At 42.5% G+C, this 17,800-nt stretch overlaps 1 protein-coding gene across 1 annotated transcript in view; it reads left to right on the top strand.

Moving 5' to 3' along the window:
* YME1L1 (YME1 like 1 ATPase) overlaps positions 1–16,860 on the top strand; it is a 29,706-nt gene extending 12,846 nt beyond the window's left edge. Inside the window, exons 8-19 of the mRNA XM_077268448.1 lie at positions 562–644; positions 1,443–1,533; positions 1,778–1,930; positions 2,613–2,745; positions 3,681–3,743; positions 3,939–4,051; positions 4,549–4,704; positions 6,103–6,254; positions 6,985–7,111; positions 13,730–13,803; positions 14,232–14,318; positions 14,596–16,860. Coding sequence (XP_077124563.1) covers positions 562–644; positions 1,443–1,533; positions 1,778–1,930; positions 2,613–2,745; positions 3,681–3,743; positions 3,939–4,051; positions 4,549–4,704; positions 6,103–6,254; positions 6,985–7,111; positions 13,730–13,803; positions 14,232–14,318; positions 14,596–14,739 — 1,376 coding nt within the window. The 3' untranslated portion in view covers positions 14,740–16,860. The remainder of the gene's footprint in view (positions 1–561; positions 645–1,442; positions 1,534–1,777; positions 1,931–2,612; positions 2,746–3,680; positions 3,744–3,938; positions 4,052–4,548; positions 4,705–6,102; positions 6,255–6,984; positions 7,112–13,729; positions 13,804–14,231; positions 14,319–14,595) is intronic.
* The last annotated feature ends 940 nt before the right edge of the window (positions 16,861–17,800 follow it).

Here is a 17,800-nt window from a genome sequence, read left to right on the forward strand (position 1 = left end):
GTGAAACGCCCTATTGGCAAAGTTTTGATGTAGTCTAGGCATGTTTTTTAGTTTAAATTAATGTTAAAATAATAAAAGTTTCTATTAAATGAATAAAAATGTTAAAAGGTTTTCTGGGACTTAAATATTTTAAGCTCTCTTCTAAATTCTCAACTAATTTTGAGACTACTTATAATACCACTGAGATCCTTTTCTGCAGCCCTTAATTTAGTTCATGCAGAGGATCAGTGCGGGTGCTGGAAGGAAGGCCTGCCAATCTGATATTGATTACCAATCCTAGCAGGAAGTCAACAATACAGAAGTTCTGAAAAACTTATTTTTTTAATATCTAGAAATATACTAAGTAATGGATCAGTACTGGCATTTTTAGCTTGTGGGTGTACGGTTCTTCTGATCAAGAAATGTCCCCACCACTTTTTTTTTCTCTTCCCCCTTAAGTGAAACAGTCTATCCTTTTATCTGAATGACCCTAGAGTATTAGGACCTCTGAGAAATGCACTAATCTGTAAAGGTAAGTGACAATGACAAACTTTTTATTTTGTGATCTTTTATTTCTTGCAGTTCGTTTCAGAGCAACATCCGGCCTTGATGCAGCTGTGGATCCCATTCAGATGAAAAATGTGACTTTTGAACATGTAAAAGGGGTGCGTACAGAGGATATGGGAGCTTATTAGGGATGGTCGCTCAGGCGGGCTTCTCACCATTCACCACTATGGGTGATCAAATATTAGTAGCGCAAATGTGCTTGGCAACTTTCAATGTCCTTTTCCATTCCTGTATTTTTTTGTTCTCAACATGAATGTGACTTCCAGCTGTTTGACCTGATCCAGTTGGACACGTATGGCATAACCTCTGCATCAGAGACCAGCTCCCTCATTACATATATGTATGTTTTACTCCAAATAACTACAATGTTTCAGAGAAACCTAGTGAGAAATAGGGCCATGGACGAGATTACTAGTCATAGAGACCGTCTGTCCATTCATCTAGATTGGTGGGCTTTACCTATACGCATATAGGGACTGGTCTGTTAGCCTCAATGGACAGGGAGAAGGCCATGGGGACAAGAATCCATGACTTTATCTCCGCTTTGTACTAAAGCAGCTGCGTTTCGGAGTAAAATTTGCATATTTGTAATGAGGTCCACTGTTCAATTAGGGATCACGTGACCAGTTCCCTTTTAACTTTACAAGAACAATTTATAGTAATTACTTGAGACCCCATTCTGTGGTGTACCCAAAATGCTCTAATAGCCCCTAATCATTCTGGAGTATTGGCTGGTATGTGCCTTCGAAGCTCCCCGACATGACCAGAGACTTAAATGACTCAAACAGAGTTCAAATAAACTCTTCTTTTAGAACAAATACATTGTTTGTTTGTTTTCTTAAAAACTAACACTGTTGTCAGAATTTGTGAATATTCTTGAATTTGTGTATGAACAGGTTGAAGAGGCAAAACAAGAGTTACAAGAAGTGGTAGAGTTCTTGAAAAATCCTCAGAAATTCACAGTGTTAGGAGGCAAACTCCCCAAAGGTAAGGAAACTTCCATGATGAGTCATAGAGGAAAATTACAATTTTCCCTGCTCTTAGTGACTAATCTTTCCACTTACAGGATAGGAGTAACAGTTGGGTGGGTTTGATAGGGATTGCTTAGAATAGTCTTTGATGCATAGACTATGGCGGTGATGAGCCATGCTTGTGGATTACTCTTTTTGTAATGTATTATTTACTAAGTTATGGTAAAAATGAAATCTTAATAATTAGCTTTTTCTTCTAGGAATCCTTTTGGTCGGACCACCTGGAACTGGGAAGACCCTCCTTGCTCGAGCTGTAGCTGGAGAAGCTGACGTCCCTTTCTATTACGCTTCTGGTTCTGAATTCGATGAGATGTTTGTAGGCGTTGGAGCAAGTCGCATTAGGAATCTATTCAGTATGTACGCTTATAAATAGGTGGTGCTGGATTAGTGGCGTGCCCTATTTTACTGACACCACCCACTGCAGAGTGGCATCATCCACCTAAACTGTTCAGGGAACTGCAGCTTAAGCTCGATTTTTTTTTTTTTTTTTTTTTTTTTTTTTTTTTTTTTTTTCCTCCCCCCCCCCCCCTCATTCCCAGCAGACAGTGGTGGCCAGGAGCGCCACTAAAGGTGATGCAACACTATAAGCTCAGCCATCGCCTTCTGTCTCTGAAAGTCCCATAAGTCAGAGTCTCACATATCATATAGGCTTCAACTCTCAATGTAGATACTAGATGGATCACTTATAGATGCCTAAATTGTAAAACTTTTCCTGATTGCATAACCCAGAATTATGTTTTGGTTTTTTTTCTTCATGTGTTCTTCCTTATCGTTCCATTTGGCTCAATGTAACTTACATAACACTAATACTGCATTTAAAGCATTGTACAATAGTGGATATAAAATTGCAAAGATGTCAAAGTGAGATTTTCAGCTGTGGAATATAAATTCCCTAATATTGGTAGCAGTGCATTTAATATAGATTTTCGACCATCCGTTTTCTTATTTGCAGCATAGAGAAGGATGATAATTTGTAGTTGTATATAGATACATTGTTGCTTTTTTTGGTTCACTTTTCCTTTTTCTTCTTTAAAGGGGAAGCAAAGACCAATGCACCATGTGTCATATTTATAGATGAGTTGGATTCTGTGGGTGGAAAAAGGATTGAATCCCCCATGCACCCGTATTCTAGACAGACTATAAACCAACTGCTTGCAGAAATGGATGGGTATGTGTTTGAGTAGTGTCCCAAAGTAAATAATACTTTTATATCATAATGATTTTGAGTTTATTGAAGAATAGCTGTTTCAGCATGAAATGTTCTTATTGCTATTTTACTGCAGGAACTTAAAATTCTCTTGTATATGTTTTGTCAGAATACACATTCGGCTAGTACATCTGGGTGTCTCTTAATGCCAGTTAAGTGAAGTGCATTGGAGCAAGATATTAAGCGGCAACCCACACTCATCCCCCTCTTTATAAGGGGAGAGATGGCTTGCGGCATAATTTGTAACTCTTCTGTGCCAGACAAGTGGATTTCAGATTTTGATAAATTTCCATTCCAATAAATGGAAGTTAAAACACACAACTTCTGTAAGGAAAAGTTGTGGCACGCTCTATGGCAGTGTTCCCCAACTTCGGTCCTCAAGAGCCACCAACAGGTCATGTTTTCAGGATTTCCTTAGTATTGCCCAGGTGATAATTGCATTACTTGGGTAGGCAAGAATTACATCACCTGTGCAATACTAAGGAAATCCTGAATACATGACCTGTTGGTGGCTCTTGAGGACCGGAGTTGGGGAACACTGCTCTATGGCATGCAGTTTCATGAAGGGTAGAATGAGAAGCATTATAGAGCCTCAATAAGGGAAAATGCAAAATTATCTACTGGCCCATTGAACCGCAGGGAAAGCTTTTGCCATCACAGTGGCCATGAACATAGCAAAGTCTTATACATGGACACTCAAGATCTTTGTGTCTTTACACAGAGCACATAGAAGAATATTGAGGTATAGATTTTCGAAAATAACTACTGTATTTAAAGTCAAACCCAAGTATACCCAACTTTCCTCAATTCTTGCACGCAAAGTGTTTTGGATCCTCATTCCTCATGTTAAGCACATAGGATTAAGCCCTGATCTTTGTGTTTTTATTGTTTTTCAGCTTTAAACCCAATGAAGGAGTCATAATCATTGGAGCCACAAACTTCCCAGAAGCCTTGGACAAGTACGTATCAGACTCTGATTAGGATGCACATGACTAGAATATAATGATATCCTTGGTATTGCTGCTTAGCTCCATAGAAGTGACTGGGGCTGAGCTACAATATAAAACCGTCGGAGCACAAGTGTGGTACGGTTTCTGGAAGAAAGCAGCTATGTTGGCATATTATCTTCTTAATTTTTTTTTTCCTCTACATAGTGCGTTAGTTCGCCCTGGTCGTTTTGACATGCAGGTTACCGTCCCCAGACCAGACGTGAAGGGTCGCACAGAAATCCTGAAATGGTATCTCTGTAAAATCAAGTATGACCAATGTAAGTCTTCACATTTCCTTACAACATGGTGCGACATGAGACGTATTGAGTTTTAAAAAGCTGTAATGATTAGTAGCTGTATAATTTTTTTTTTCCCCTCATAGCTGCATATATATTATATCATTTAATAGACCTAATCGTTCCTTACTGTTACCAGTGTATGTATCTTGTCCTCCTCTTTTGCCTTTGTTTTGATACAGGAGACCTACCTGTGTCAGAGTTCTCTGTAACGAGGCTGGCTGGCAGGCTCATTTCAACTGCTAAGCCAGCCCCCTTCTCTTCTTTTTGTAATTGGGTATGTCAGGGGTTGGCGTAACTATGAAAATGAGCCAGTCACAGACTGTCTTCAGATCACTGCTCCTTTCTTAATTCAAATCTTAGTTTCTTTTTTTTATTTCTCTTTACACACATTAAAAAAGTATTTTTTTTTGTTTACTGGACGGCCCCTTTTGACATGTGAATAGTAATGTTTAATATTGTTTATCTTGCTGTTATAGCTGTTGACGCTGAAATAATTGCACGTGGCACTGTGGGATTTTCTGGAGCAGAGCTGGAAAATCTGGTTAACCAGGCTGCTCTTAAAGCTGCTGTGGATGGAAAAGAAATGGTTACCATGAGAGAGCTAGAGTTTGCCAAGGATAAAATACTCATGGGTATGTAATGCACTTCTACCTACATACCTACCTACATAACATGGAAAGTTGAGCTAAGCTTGTCAGGATGCTGATGGCCAGTCATGGTCCTGACTTGGAAAGTAAAAGCATCAGAATGGTGGAAGTCATAAGTGACCGCACAATTCTATCTTCTCGGCAGGTGATGTGGTATTCCATGGTGTGATAGAATGATGGGGCATGTAATACATGCTCACATGAATTCTCCATACCAAGAGCTGCTTTTTGGACTGGCTATTCAAATGGTCTTGTAGAATGAATTTCTGAAGAATGTACCCTCTCCAAAACAGCTTATGGAATAGTGACTGTCCCTTTAAAGAGAACCTTTCACGTTGAGCTGGACACACCATGTAATAGTGGCTTCTGAGTGGAGTTAAACATTTTTTTGCTTTAATTTTGCCTAGGCTGCAGATATATTATGTGTACTCCTTCTCCCTGTATGTTGCTGACCAATTATAAGCGAGCATCAACACTCAAAGGAAAGAACATGCCCCCACAATAGCTCCATAGCAGGGGTGTCTCAGTGGATGAGATGTAAAGATAAAGAACCCGGTCTAAACTCCTACATGGGTCAGTGTGGGGGAGGCACAGCTGAGTTTAGCTGTCACATTACAAACCCTTCTGTCAGCTCTCCTCCTTTGATATCACTGAATGGTCTGGCACCCACCATTGGTCATCAGGGTGTTATATGGTTTCTGTTGGAGCGGTAACAGTGTGCTATTGATTACCTATTTCTAAGGATAGGCCATTAATAACGAAGTAATTTAAGGCTAAGTAGTGCTTAGAAAAAATAACGATATAGATTTAACTTACACATGCTATGTAGTGATGAGCGTTTATACTCGTTACTTGAGATTTCCCGAGCACGCTCGAGGGTCCTTCGAGTATTTTTTAGTGCTCGGCGATTTCGTTTTTCTTGTCGCAGCAGAATGATTTACATCTGTTAGCCAGCATAAGTACATGTGGGGATTCCCTAGCCACCAGGCAACCCCCACATGTACTTATGCTGGCTAACAGATGTAAATCATTCAGCTGCGGCGAAGAAAACTAAATCTCCGAGCACTAAAAAATACTCTGAGGACCCCCGAGCATGCTCGGAAAATCTCGAGTAACGAGTATATTCGCTCATCACTAATGCTATGTTATGCCTAGTGTAGGGCCTTAAAGGGGGGGGGGACATGACACAGATTTTGGAGTTATTTTAATTGCTATGAAATGTTATCGCCCCATTGTGTCCTGCACTAGGCATAACCACTTTTTTTTTTTTCTGGCCAATTCCAATCTTGCTTATCACTTGTTTCGTAGCGTTCACTCATGTAAATTATATTAATATAAATTCTGCGTCATATTTTTGTACGATTATAATTTTTATTTTTGCAGGGCCTGAAAGGAGAAGTGTGGAGATCGATGACAAGAATAAAACAATTACTGCCTATCATGAGTCAGGGCATGCTATAATTGCCTATTACACTAAAGATGCAATGCCTATCAACAAGGCGACGATCATGCCACGGGGTCCGACGCTTGGTCACGTGAGTAATGCAGACTTGGTGGCGCTCCTGCTGTAAAAATGTAATTCTTGAGCAGTCTTTCTATAGAACTGTGTTGCATCTCTCCGGTTTTCCCTGATAATGTCTTTGTAAATGTATTGTACGGTACTGTGCAAAAGTTTTAGGCAGGTATAGAAATACGCTGCAAAGGAAGAATGTTTTCAAACTTAGAAATGTTACTAGTTTTATTGTAAAGAAGAGCAGAGTGTTCTGGAAGTGATGATACGACCCGCACAGAGCTAAAGAGTAGTGATGAGTGACTGTGCTCGGATAAGGTGTTATCCGAGCATGCTTGGGTGCTAACAGAGTGCCTGTGGCGTGCTCGAAATATATGTTCAAGTCCCTGCCCCTGCATGACTTGCTGCTGTTAGACAACCACAACACATGCAGGACTGCCTAACCTTCAATCTCTGCATGTGCTGCTGAGATTCAAACATATTTTTCGAGCACGCCAAAGTTACTGTTATCATCCGAGCATGCTCGGATAACACCTTATCCGAGCACATTCACTCATCACTACTAAAGAGACATAAGCATTTTCACTAGCTTACATACACAGAAGATCTGTGGTCTGTTGTCCAAGATGTTTGGAGCGACCTTTGTGCCAAGTTCCTTCAGAAACTTTGACCACCACTTTTTTCTCTTTTTTTTAAAAGCCTGCCTAAGACTTTTGCACCATACAAATATAAAATACTACTTCTCATATCTTTAGGTGTCCCTTCTGCCAGAGAACGACCGATGGAGTGAGACTAGGTCCCAACTCCTTGCTCAGATGGATGTGAGCATGGGAGGCAGAGTGGCTGAGGAAATAATTTTTGGACCTGAAAACATAACTACAGGTAATTCTTTCTCTTAGCACAGTCTAGTTATTACACAGACTCGATCAAAAAAAGAACCATTGGAAGCTTAAATACCTTTTAAAAATATCAATATTTTATTAATCACAAAAATTTAAAAACAAGTCTCAGTAGCCAGTGGGAATACATGTGACAGAATACTGCTGTCTGCATACAGGAATATGCCTCAGAGTCAAGTGATATATTCATACATACCAAAGAATTGCAAATACAGTACAATTATTCAAATTATCTAAGTATAGTCTATGTCGTTACAGAGACCCATAAAGAGAAGGGTTAATCCCATAAAGTACACTACATAGCACACATATATACAATCAAAGGGTAAATCCCATAGGGTACACTATATAGCGGACATATTTACAAAAAGGGTTAATCCTGTAGAGTACATTATATAGCAAACATGCTTATACTGAAGGGAGACCCTATCTCATTAGACACAGCATATAGCTTTTTGTATCCTCAATAGAGCGTGCGAGATAGTGCATCACTGATACAAAGCACATATAGTGCACATATATGGTATGAAAAAGAGTGAGGGCATATTACCTGAGTATGCAGCGCATGCCCTCACTCTTTTTCATACCATATATGTGCTTTGTATCAGTGATGCACTATCTCGCACTCTCTATTGAGGATACAAAAACACCAAGGTTACTTACGGGTAGCCGGTTTTTCCGGAGCCCATGACGGCACACCTGAGAGAGGGGATCCGCCCAGTCAGGACAGGAACCCTACTGAAAATAAAAGGGCGGTACCTCTCCCTCGCTTCAGTTGGTTTTCAGAGCATGAGAGGCCCCCCTGGTTAGTATACATGGCAATCCAACACCACATTATATTAACTAAACACACCCAAAACAATAGTGCACACCGAAAGGGTGAAAAAAAAGGGGGGGAATATACGGGTGCCGTCATGGGCTCCGGAAAAACCGGCTACCCGTAAGTAACCTTGGTGTTTTCCCTTCCCCCATGACGGCACACCTGAGAGAATTTTGTAGAATGAAACCTTAGGGAGGGACCACCGCTTGGAGCACCCTTCTACCAAAGGTTAGGTCAGCAGAGGAGGAAAGGTCTAGCCGGTAGTGTTTGAAAAAAGTTGAGGGTGAGGACCAGGTAGCGGCCTTGCAAATTTGGTCAATTGATACCTCAGCTTTCTCTGCCCAGGAGGTAGCCACGGCTCTGGTGGAGTGAGCCTTGATGCCGTCAGGAACCGGAGTGCCACTTGCAGAATAGGATAAACTAATGGCCTCCCTGATCCATCTAGCAATGGTACTTTTAGCTACCCCGCACCCTCTTTTGCTACCCTGAAAGGCTACGAATAGGGTTTGGTCTTTCCTCCACTGATTAGTCACAGACATGTATTGTAACATAGATCTTCTCACATCTAACATGTGGAACCTTTGTTCCCCTGGATTTTTAGGATTACTACAGAAAGATGGTAAAGTAATCTCCTGACTCCTATGGAACTTTTGAACCACCTTGGGGAGATAAGCCGGGTCTGGTCTTAGAACAATCCTGTCATCAAAAACCTGAGTATAAGGAGGGCATATTGACAGGGCCTGTAAATCACTTACCCTACGTGCCGATGTTAAGGCTACTAGTAAAACTGTTTTAAGGGTAAGTAACTTAGGTGATAACTCCTGCAAAGGCTCAAAGGGCTGTTTAGTCAGGGCTTCTAAGACCAAATTTAGATCCCAAGGAGGGATTTTTGGGATAATAACTGGCCGAGATCTACTACAAGATTTTATGAATCGTGAGACCCATTTATTTGAGGCAAGATTACAATTATATAGGGCCCCCAAGGCAGAAACCTGAACTTTAAGGGTGCTGGTTGCTAACCCAAGATGTAATCCTGCTTGCAGAAACTCTAGGATAGGACCTATTGGAGCCACCTCCCCCAATGGTTCCCCCAGGAAGTCGAGAAATTTTTTCCATGTCCTGCCATAGATTCTAGAGGTTATGGGTTTTCTGCTTTTCAACAGGGTGGAGACTAACCCTGGAGAGAATCCTTGGCGACTTAGTAACGCCCTCTCAAATTCCAGGCTGCGAGATGGAAGCCCTTCACCTGAGAGTGGGTCACTGGGCCCTGGGTTAGCAGGTCCGGAACCTCTGGCAGGATCCATGGGTCTGTTACCGACATCTGCCTTAGAAGGGAGAACCAAGGTCTCCTTGGCCAAAAAGGAGCTATGAAGATGATATTCGCCTGATCCTCTCTGATCTTCCGGATCACAGCTGGAATCATCACTATCGGGGGGAATGCGTAGGCCAGAGAAAACTTCCAAGGTATCAGTAGGGCATCTACTGCGAAGGGATGTTCTCTCGGATTCAAGGAGCAGAACCTCCTGACTTTTCTGTTGTGGGAGTTGGCGAACAAGTCTATCTCTGGTGTGCCCCAGGCTTGGACTATTTGTTGAAATATCTGGGGGTTTAATGACCATTCCCCCTGCCTTAAGCCTCTGCGACTCAGGAAGTCCGCTTGAGTGTTTTCTGTGCCTTTGATGTGCAATGCCGACAGAGATGACAGGTGTTGTTCTGCTAGTTGAAAGAGTATGTTTGATGCCTGCATGAGGCCTTTGGACCTCGTTCCCCCCTGATGATTGACATACGCCACCACTGCTCGATTGTCCGTCAGGATTCGAGTATGGCGACCCCGGAGTAAAGGAAGAAAATGTCTTAGGGATTTCTCCACTGCCCACAGCTCTTTTTCGTTTGATCCATAGTTCTTTTCTCGTATGGGCCAGGTTCCTTGTACAGAGTGAGACCTCAGGTGAGCCCCCCAACCTGTACCGCTTGCGTCGGTCGTGATAATGTCTATGACCGGATTTTGCCACCGGACCCCCATTGTCAGGTGGTTTCTCACAGTCCACCAAACTAGGGAATCCCTTACGCCCAGGGAGAGACATAGATTTCCTTCTAAATGCCCTTTTAGCAGTCTTTGGGCTGAGAGAACTTCCCACTGTAGTTGTCTTAGGTGGAATTGTGCCCATTCTACTGCCGGAATACACGATGTTAACGAGCCTAGAAGGGACATTGCCTTTCTCAGAGTCATTGTCGGCTGGCGTATTGCTGTACCGGTCAGATTTATTATTTTGTCTACCTTGTTTTCTGGAAGAAGGCAGAGCTGACGTTCGGAGTCCAGTATTAACCCCAGGAAGGACTGTAATTTTACTGGCAGCAGTCTGGACTTGGGGATATTTATTATCCAACCCAGCTCCCTTAGAGTTGATGTTACCACTGATACTTGATGAGTGCAGTGGGACTCTGATCTTCCTATTACCAGGAAATCGTCCAGATATGGGACAATGACTACATCCCGGGACCGGAGGTATGACATTACTTCCACCATCACCTTGGTGAACACCCTGGGAGCTGTAGACAGACCGAACGGAAGGGCTGTGTATTGATAATGTTTCATCTGGTTCTGGACATAGAGAGCTACTCTCAAGTATTTCTGATATTCCGGATGCATTGGTATATGATAATACGCATCTTTCAAGTCTATTACTGCCATGAAGCAGTGTTGGAAAAGGAGTTTTATGGTCGTATTTATAGACTCCATCTTGAAAGAGTAGTTCTCTATGGATTGGTTGAGTTTTTTTAAGTTTATAATAGTTCTCCAAGAACCATCCGGTTTTTGGATTAAGAAGAGGGGGGAGTAAAACCCCTCTCCCTCCTCCTGAACCGGAACCTCCAGAAGAACCTTTTTGTGGATAAGTCCCAGGACTTCGGCTTCTAGGGCAGATTGTTCCTGCTGGGACTTTCTTCGGGGAGTTATAATAAAGTTTCGCCTGGGTGGACAGGTGAATTTTATTTTGAGGCCGTCTCTGATTATATTTATGACCCAGGTACTGGGGGAGATGTTTACCCAGGCCGGAAAGAAGAGGGAGAGTCTTCCTCCCACTTCTGGCGTAATGTCATTGGGGGGATTTCTTTGCCGATGTAGAGGGCCCTTTGAACATGTAGCCTGAGCCTCTCTTATCCCTAAAGTCCCAGTTTTTTCTTTCTCCTGGGGGGCGACCTCTATTAAATCTTCTCCTCCGAAAAAAGGGTTTTTTGGACTCTTTAGGGATATTGGGAAAGCCTTTCTTTTTATCTCCTGCATGTTCCAGGATTTCTTCAAGTTTTTTCCCAAAGAGGAGTTGGCCATCACATGGGATGGAGCACAGCTTGTGTTTAGATGGTAAATCCCCCGGACAACCTTTGAGCCAGAGGGCTCTTCTTGCCGCATTAGACAAGCTCGCTGCTCTGGCCGTTAGTCTTGCGGAATCCGCAGAAGAGTCTGCTAAAAAGGCTGCTGCCCCTTGCACCAAGGATATATTGGCAAGGATGTCGGATCTGGGTACCTTGTCCCTTAGCTGATCCTCTATCTGCTGTAGCCAGACCATCAGAGCGCGGGCCGTACAAGTTCCAGCGATTGCTGGCTTCAGGCCCCCCGCTGAGGCTTCCCAGATATGTCTGAGAAACCCATCTGCTTTTTTGTCAAGCGGGTCTTTAAGAACACCCGAGTCTTCTAATGGAAGGGACGATTTTTTTAAGCATTTGGCTACCGCTCCGTCAATTTTGGGGATCTTTTCCCAAGGTTCAGAGTCTTTATTTTCAAAGGGATATCTCCTTTTGGATGAAGAGGGCAAAGAACCCATTTTTTCAGGTCTTTTCCACTCTTTCTCAATTAATGCTTTTATTTTTGCATTAACTGGAAACGTGCGTTTCCTCCTCTCTTCTAAGCCACCAAACATGACATCCTCTAGTGACCTAGGTGTCTTCTCCTCTTTAAGGCCCATTGCAGACCTAACTGCTTTGACTAATTTGTCCACGTCCTCCGTGGGAAGGCACGGACGACCTCCTGAATCACTGTCCGAGGAGGAATCTGAAGAGTGGACCGAGGCTGGGGAAGTAGAGGGAGATCGGGATGTTTTATGACTCCCTTGTCTCTGAGAGGTATCCGACTCTGTAGACGCCCTACGGCTTCCCCCTCTTGGTTCGCTAAGGGCCAATTTTAAGGAGTCTTTTATTTCCGCCTGTATTATGGCTTTAAGGCTAGTGGTGAAATTAGGGGTTTCTTCTTGAATAGTCTTATTTATGCAGTCAGCACAGAGATCCTTCCGATACTGCACTGCGAGCGGGTTTTTACAAAGGGCACACTCTCGGTTCTTTGTTTTACCGGTAGCTTTCCTGGACCCCTAGTGATCAAAACAGAAAAATGGACCCTGTTACCATAAGGGATACATTCACGTAGATCACTCACCACCGCCGACAATCAAGGGTACCGATTTTTGAGGCTGGACAGATGCACGTGAAGCGTCCCTCCTGGACGTTGACGAATCTTGCCGGACGGAACGACCACTGTTTTTACCACTTGAGCGGCTGCTCCTGGTATGTTGGTGGCTCGGCAAGGCATCTGGTGAGAGCTCCGGCTGCTGCTGCTGTGAAGAAGACTGCTGCAGCTGCTCTTGTTGTCCTACCTCCATGGCGAAGTTTTTGGACATGAGCGCGTCTTCTGTGGTCCAGCACCCTTTTATGGGGCGACCACTGCACTCCCCGCCTCTCCGGTGCCCAATAGTGATCCCTCCCCCTCTCTGCCATGCCGCCGGAGTCTTCATTCACCGGCCGGCGTTTTCTTCATGGGCGCCGCCATCTTGGATCCGGCGCCTGCCTCCGACGTCACACGGGCACGCCCATTCACAGCGGGCCTGACGTGCGACGTCAGAAGAGCGACCCGGAAGCGGCCGCCGCGCCGGCAGAGAGGGGTGGGCGGCGTGGCAGCCATGGAAGGAACCCGGTCCTCCAACCATGCTGCACAACGCCCGCACGGACGCAGTGACCCGGGGGGACCTGCGGACGGCGCCTCCAGGACCCGAACCTCCGACGCACAGGCGCTGCCTGTTCTTCCACGCCGGGACGGGACCTGGGTAAGTCGAACCGCCGTGTTCAGCACAAGGGTCCCTGTCAGGACAGGAAACCCAACTGAAGCGAGGGAGAGGTACCGCCCTTTTATTTTCAGTAGGGTTCCTGTCCTGACTGGGCGGATCCCCTCTCTCAGGTGTGCCGTCATGGGGGAAGGGAAAAGCTATATGCTGTGTCTAATGAGATAGGGTCTCCCTTCAGTATAAGCATGTTTGCTATATAATGTACTCTACAGGATTAACCCTTTTTGTAAATATGTCCGCTATATAGTGTACCCTATGGGATTTACCCTTTGATTGTATATATGTGTGCTATGTAGTGTACTTTATGGGATTAACCCTTCTCTTTATGGGTCTCTGTAACGACATAGACTATACTTAGATAATTTGAATAATTGTACTGTATTTGCAATTCTTTGGTATGTATGAATATATCACTTGACTCTGAGGCATATTCCTGTATGCAGACAGCAGTATTCTGTCACATGTATTCCCACTGGCTACTATGAGACTTGTTTTTATATTTTTGTGATTAATAAAATATTGATATTTTTAAAAGGTATTTAAGCTTCCAATGGTTCTTTTTTTGATCGAATTTGTGTATATGGAAGTACCCTCTCTACTTAGGCCTAGTATTTGGTTAATTATTACACAGACTGCAGTTTTACACGTCTGATGTCTCTTGTTCTCTTTTTAGGGGCTTCTAGTGATTTCGACAGTGCAACAAAAATAGCAAAACTGATGGTAACAAGATTTGGAATGAGTGAAAAGGTACCGAATGTCTCTTCTACCATTCTATATAGAGGAGATGTGTATGGAAATCACTGAGCGCTAGAAGGGCCTGACTGGTTATGGGCTGCCTTGTCTGCTACGTTGTTAACAGAATCGGTGTTCTCAAGCCACTCATACTGTTAAGAGTTTTGATGGAGCACAAAGTCGCTGACTCTGTCACTTACCCCAGCAGGCCACCGGTATCATTAGAAATATTGGTCTTGTAGAAAATCTTCCTTTCCTCCATCTAGGGTAATATTAGTAATATATCCCATCTGGTGCTGGGGGTGCGGGGACACCATGGGCCTGTGTGATTTCAGCCCCAGTCTGTACCTGGACAACCCCTTAACGATTTCATTAAGCTGGAACCAGTGTGGCTATTGAATAAGTTTCTGTGTACTAATCCTGCTTTGACTCCTATATTTCAGCTTGGGGTAATGACTTATTCTGACACTGGAAAACTGAGTCCAGAGACACAAGCTGCCATAGAGCAAGAAGTTAGGACACTGTTAAAGGTAAAACAGTCGAATCTGAGTTTATACATGCTCCATAAAGTCAGGCTAAGGGTATGTGTACACTATGCAGATTTAGTGCAGAATTGGTGCAGATCTGCAGCAGATTTTTCTGCTGCAGAACTGCACTGTGATTTGCAGTACAATGTAAATCAACGTGAAAAAAAAAAAGCTGTGCACATGGTGCAGAAAAATTGGAACTTGTACTTTGAGTTGGCATGATATGTATACTGTGTTGTTCATCTGAAAGTGGAAGTGACAATTTAGTTTTATCTTTTAGGATTCTTATGAACGGGCGAAAAACCTTCTGAAAACTCATGCAAAAGAACACAAAAATCTTGCCGAGGCGTTACTAATGTACGAAACGTTAGATGCCAAAGAAATTCAGATTGTTTTGGAAGGAAAGAAACTGAATGCTAGATGATATCCTCAGTATAAAGGACTGAGCTCCTCATTGTTTTATCGTCTCTGCAGAACTCATTCTTTATATTGCGTACTCCTTTTTATTTAAGATATGCCAAAATATCGCTGTGGGGGAAGGACCTCAGGGCAGGATATATGGGTAACTGACCATACAGAAAACTCACTGCATCACATAAGCGGCTTATCATCCAGTGCACTCAGTGTGGCTGCATCCATCACTTCTGTACAGATGCACCCATCATTCACAGTATTTGGCCTGATCATCTAATGGGTGCATTGTAATATTTACCAACCGCACTGCCTATGACATTTTAAAGGGGTCAGGGAAGGTGCAACAAGGAATTGACCAAGTGATCCGTGTATCCATAAGCAAAAAATAACAAGCACAGTACAAAATGTGCACATCTTAAGGGTTTGTGTATAGGAAAACACCAGATGTCATGGGCACAGATGACTTTTAAGGTGTATTATGGTTTTAAGAAGTGAAGTATATTTTTTGGAAACTGAGATCTTGAAAACTGTAAGGCACCGATACATATAGTATATGGCCGAATAACATCCATTTGTTGAAACCAAAGTATTACTTTATTGTTACGGTCATTTCTTACAGATTAGATGTGATTATACGGCCAACGTTGAGTAGTGGGACCCACTTCTGTTCAGTCTGTCTGGTTCTATAGTAATTAACGAGGAGTCTTTTTTCTATTAAGCCAGTCAAATTTTAGTTTATCCAATATATGACCATTCTAAGATGGTATCTTAAGTTCCCGATATACTGCCTGTATTAAATATAGACCTGCAGTCACATTTTACAGAGTTTTAAAGAAGTTTGGAAGCTGTTGGTCTTTCACCTGCAAGGAAGCAATAAGTAAATGAATCTTTTCCCCCCACAATAGTGTAGCACTTCTATATTAGCACTTTGTTCTCCTCGGCCAGGAGAGGCTTACCCCCACAACACATAACCCTGGGGGGCTGGATAGTGTAGTGTTCCTGGTGAGCTTTTTTAAAAAATGGTCCTAATTTTTTAAGCTATGCAGCCGACATCAGTACTTTAACATCTGGAATCACATCAAGGAAATTGTATCCATATACGTGTTTTTGTTTTCTTTTCCTTTTTTTAATTTTTATAAGGACCGAACTTTATTATAACTCTTCGGTTTATTGCGTCTCGTGTCATCTGCCCACAGGACTATCTTTTTATAGGGTTTTCCAAAATTTCCCCCTTTTTTTTAAAGTCTCTGGTTAGGTAAAATATCATTCAAAAAAAAGGAATTATCAAAATTTGCCCACTCTAATGTCGAGAGGAGGAAGACGTGATTACATTGAATGTACCATTCGCGTTGTCTTCTATGGATCCATTCAGCTATCTTGGTGCAATCATCATCATCTGAGCCAATTAAGTGGTAATATTTAGTGATGAGCGAGTGTGCTCTGATAAGGTGTTCTCTGAGCATGCTCATGTGCTAATAGTGTGTTCGACATGCTCGAATACTATGTTAGTCATTGTGGCGGTTGAACATCCACGAGACATTCAGCGGCGGGGACTCGAGCATAGTATTTGAGTATTACGATGATAACACCTTATCAGAGCTTGCTTGCTCATCACTAGTGGTATTAACTCCTGAACCAGAATGGTCTTTGTGAAGTGGAGGAGTTCAAGGAAAGTTTGACTTCATTCTTTTTAATGTTCAGTGTAAAGGAAGGGAAAGTGTCCCGCTTTGGTTTTCTGCAGGTCCTATGTTATCAGTAATTCCCAGCACTACAATGTATATATGGCTAAAAGCTATTTTCAATGTCTTCTTGAGCATCAGCATAAAAGGAAAAGTTATTTTAATTTCTGAACTGACAAAATTGCATTTTATTTAAAGTGCAAATTATATTTTAAGGCTTTTCCACACATCATGTGTTTTTGTTTTTTGTTTTTTTTAATTTAAACATATAAATGCATACTTTAAGCTGTGTGAGTATAGCTGACACCCAAGAGCCTGTGTATGGCAAATCTCCTGGAAAACTGCTTACTATTCAGTCAGAAGTGGAATGTAACACTTATTCCTGCCTGTGTAAATTGAGGTAAATGATGCATCTTTAAATATGTAAATAAATCTGAATTCTTATGGTGAAATGTGTGGATTTTATCTGATTTTTCACTCATCATTTTTTTTTATCATAGTTAAAAATTTGTGATATGAAATATATGGGGAATCTTAAGTAACCTTAGCCATGCAAAACTGGAAGGTACATTTAGGCCACGTTCGGTATTTTACATCAGTGTGTGCCAGAATCAGGAATGGAACAATCAGGAAAAGTATAATAGAAACACGTCACCACTTCTGTATTACTACAGAAATTTATCAAATATAGTGTAACAGTGTTGACCAAGCCACAAGGAAAAGTGGCTTCAAAAAGTCCTCCAACACCCCTCTTCAAATACATTGTTCTAGATAAGAGAACATGAGTTTGGGGAAATCTTTTTACATGGTATATTTATATGGGAAAAATTGCATATTTTCAATCAGTGGTGCCTCCATATATTCTGTCAAAAGTTTAAAAAAAATCCTTTAAGATGTTTCATTAAAAAAAAAAAAAAAAAAAAGGACACTGGGACCCTACTGATGACTCAGATAGGGGTCTCATGTCCCCCATATGAACGGAGCAGCAGTCGTGCAGCCGTGGGGGTCACTCCATCCATTGTCTATGAAACGGTTGGAGTATACGCAGAAAAAGATTCCCTGCAGCGCTGTACAGGACATTTGACGGGTGATGGGAGAAAGTGAGGTTTTTTTTGGAATGATGCAATCAGCCGAGCCCACTGCTCCTTCCCAAATTTTGGATCTCCCATGGATCACTTCCACCTGGATAGTTGTGCCCGTTCACGTGGTGGGCAGTTACAGGCTGCAACTGCAGGCAAATAGGCAGTCAAAGGCCACATTCACACGGTCAGTATTTGGTCAGTATTTGACATCGGTATTTATAAGCCAAAACCAGGAGTGGGAGAAAAAAGGAGATTTTTGTGTACGCACCGTAAAATCTCTTTCTTTTAGCCTCTAATTGGGGGACACAGG

This window comes from Ranitomeya variabilis, chromosome 6 (assembly GCF_051348905.1).
Source record: "Ranitomeya variabilis isolate aRanVar5 chromosome 6, aRanVar5.hap1, whole genome shotgun sequence".
In the NCBI taxonomy this organism is placed as follows: domain Eukaryota; kingdom Metazoa; phylum Chordata; class Amphibia; order Anura; family Dendrobatidae; genus Ranitomeya; species Ranitomeya variabilis.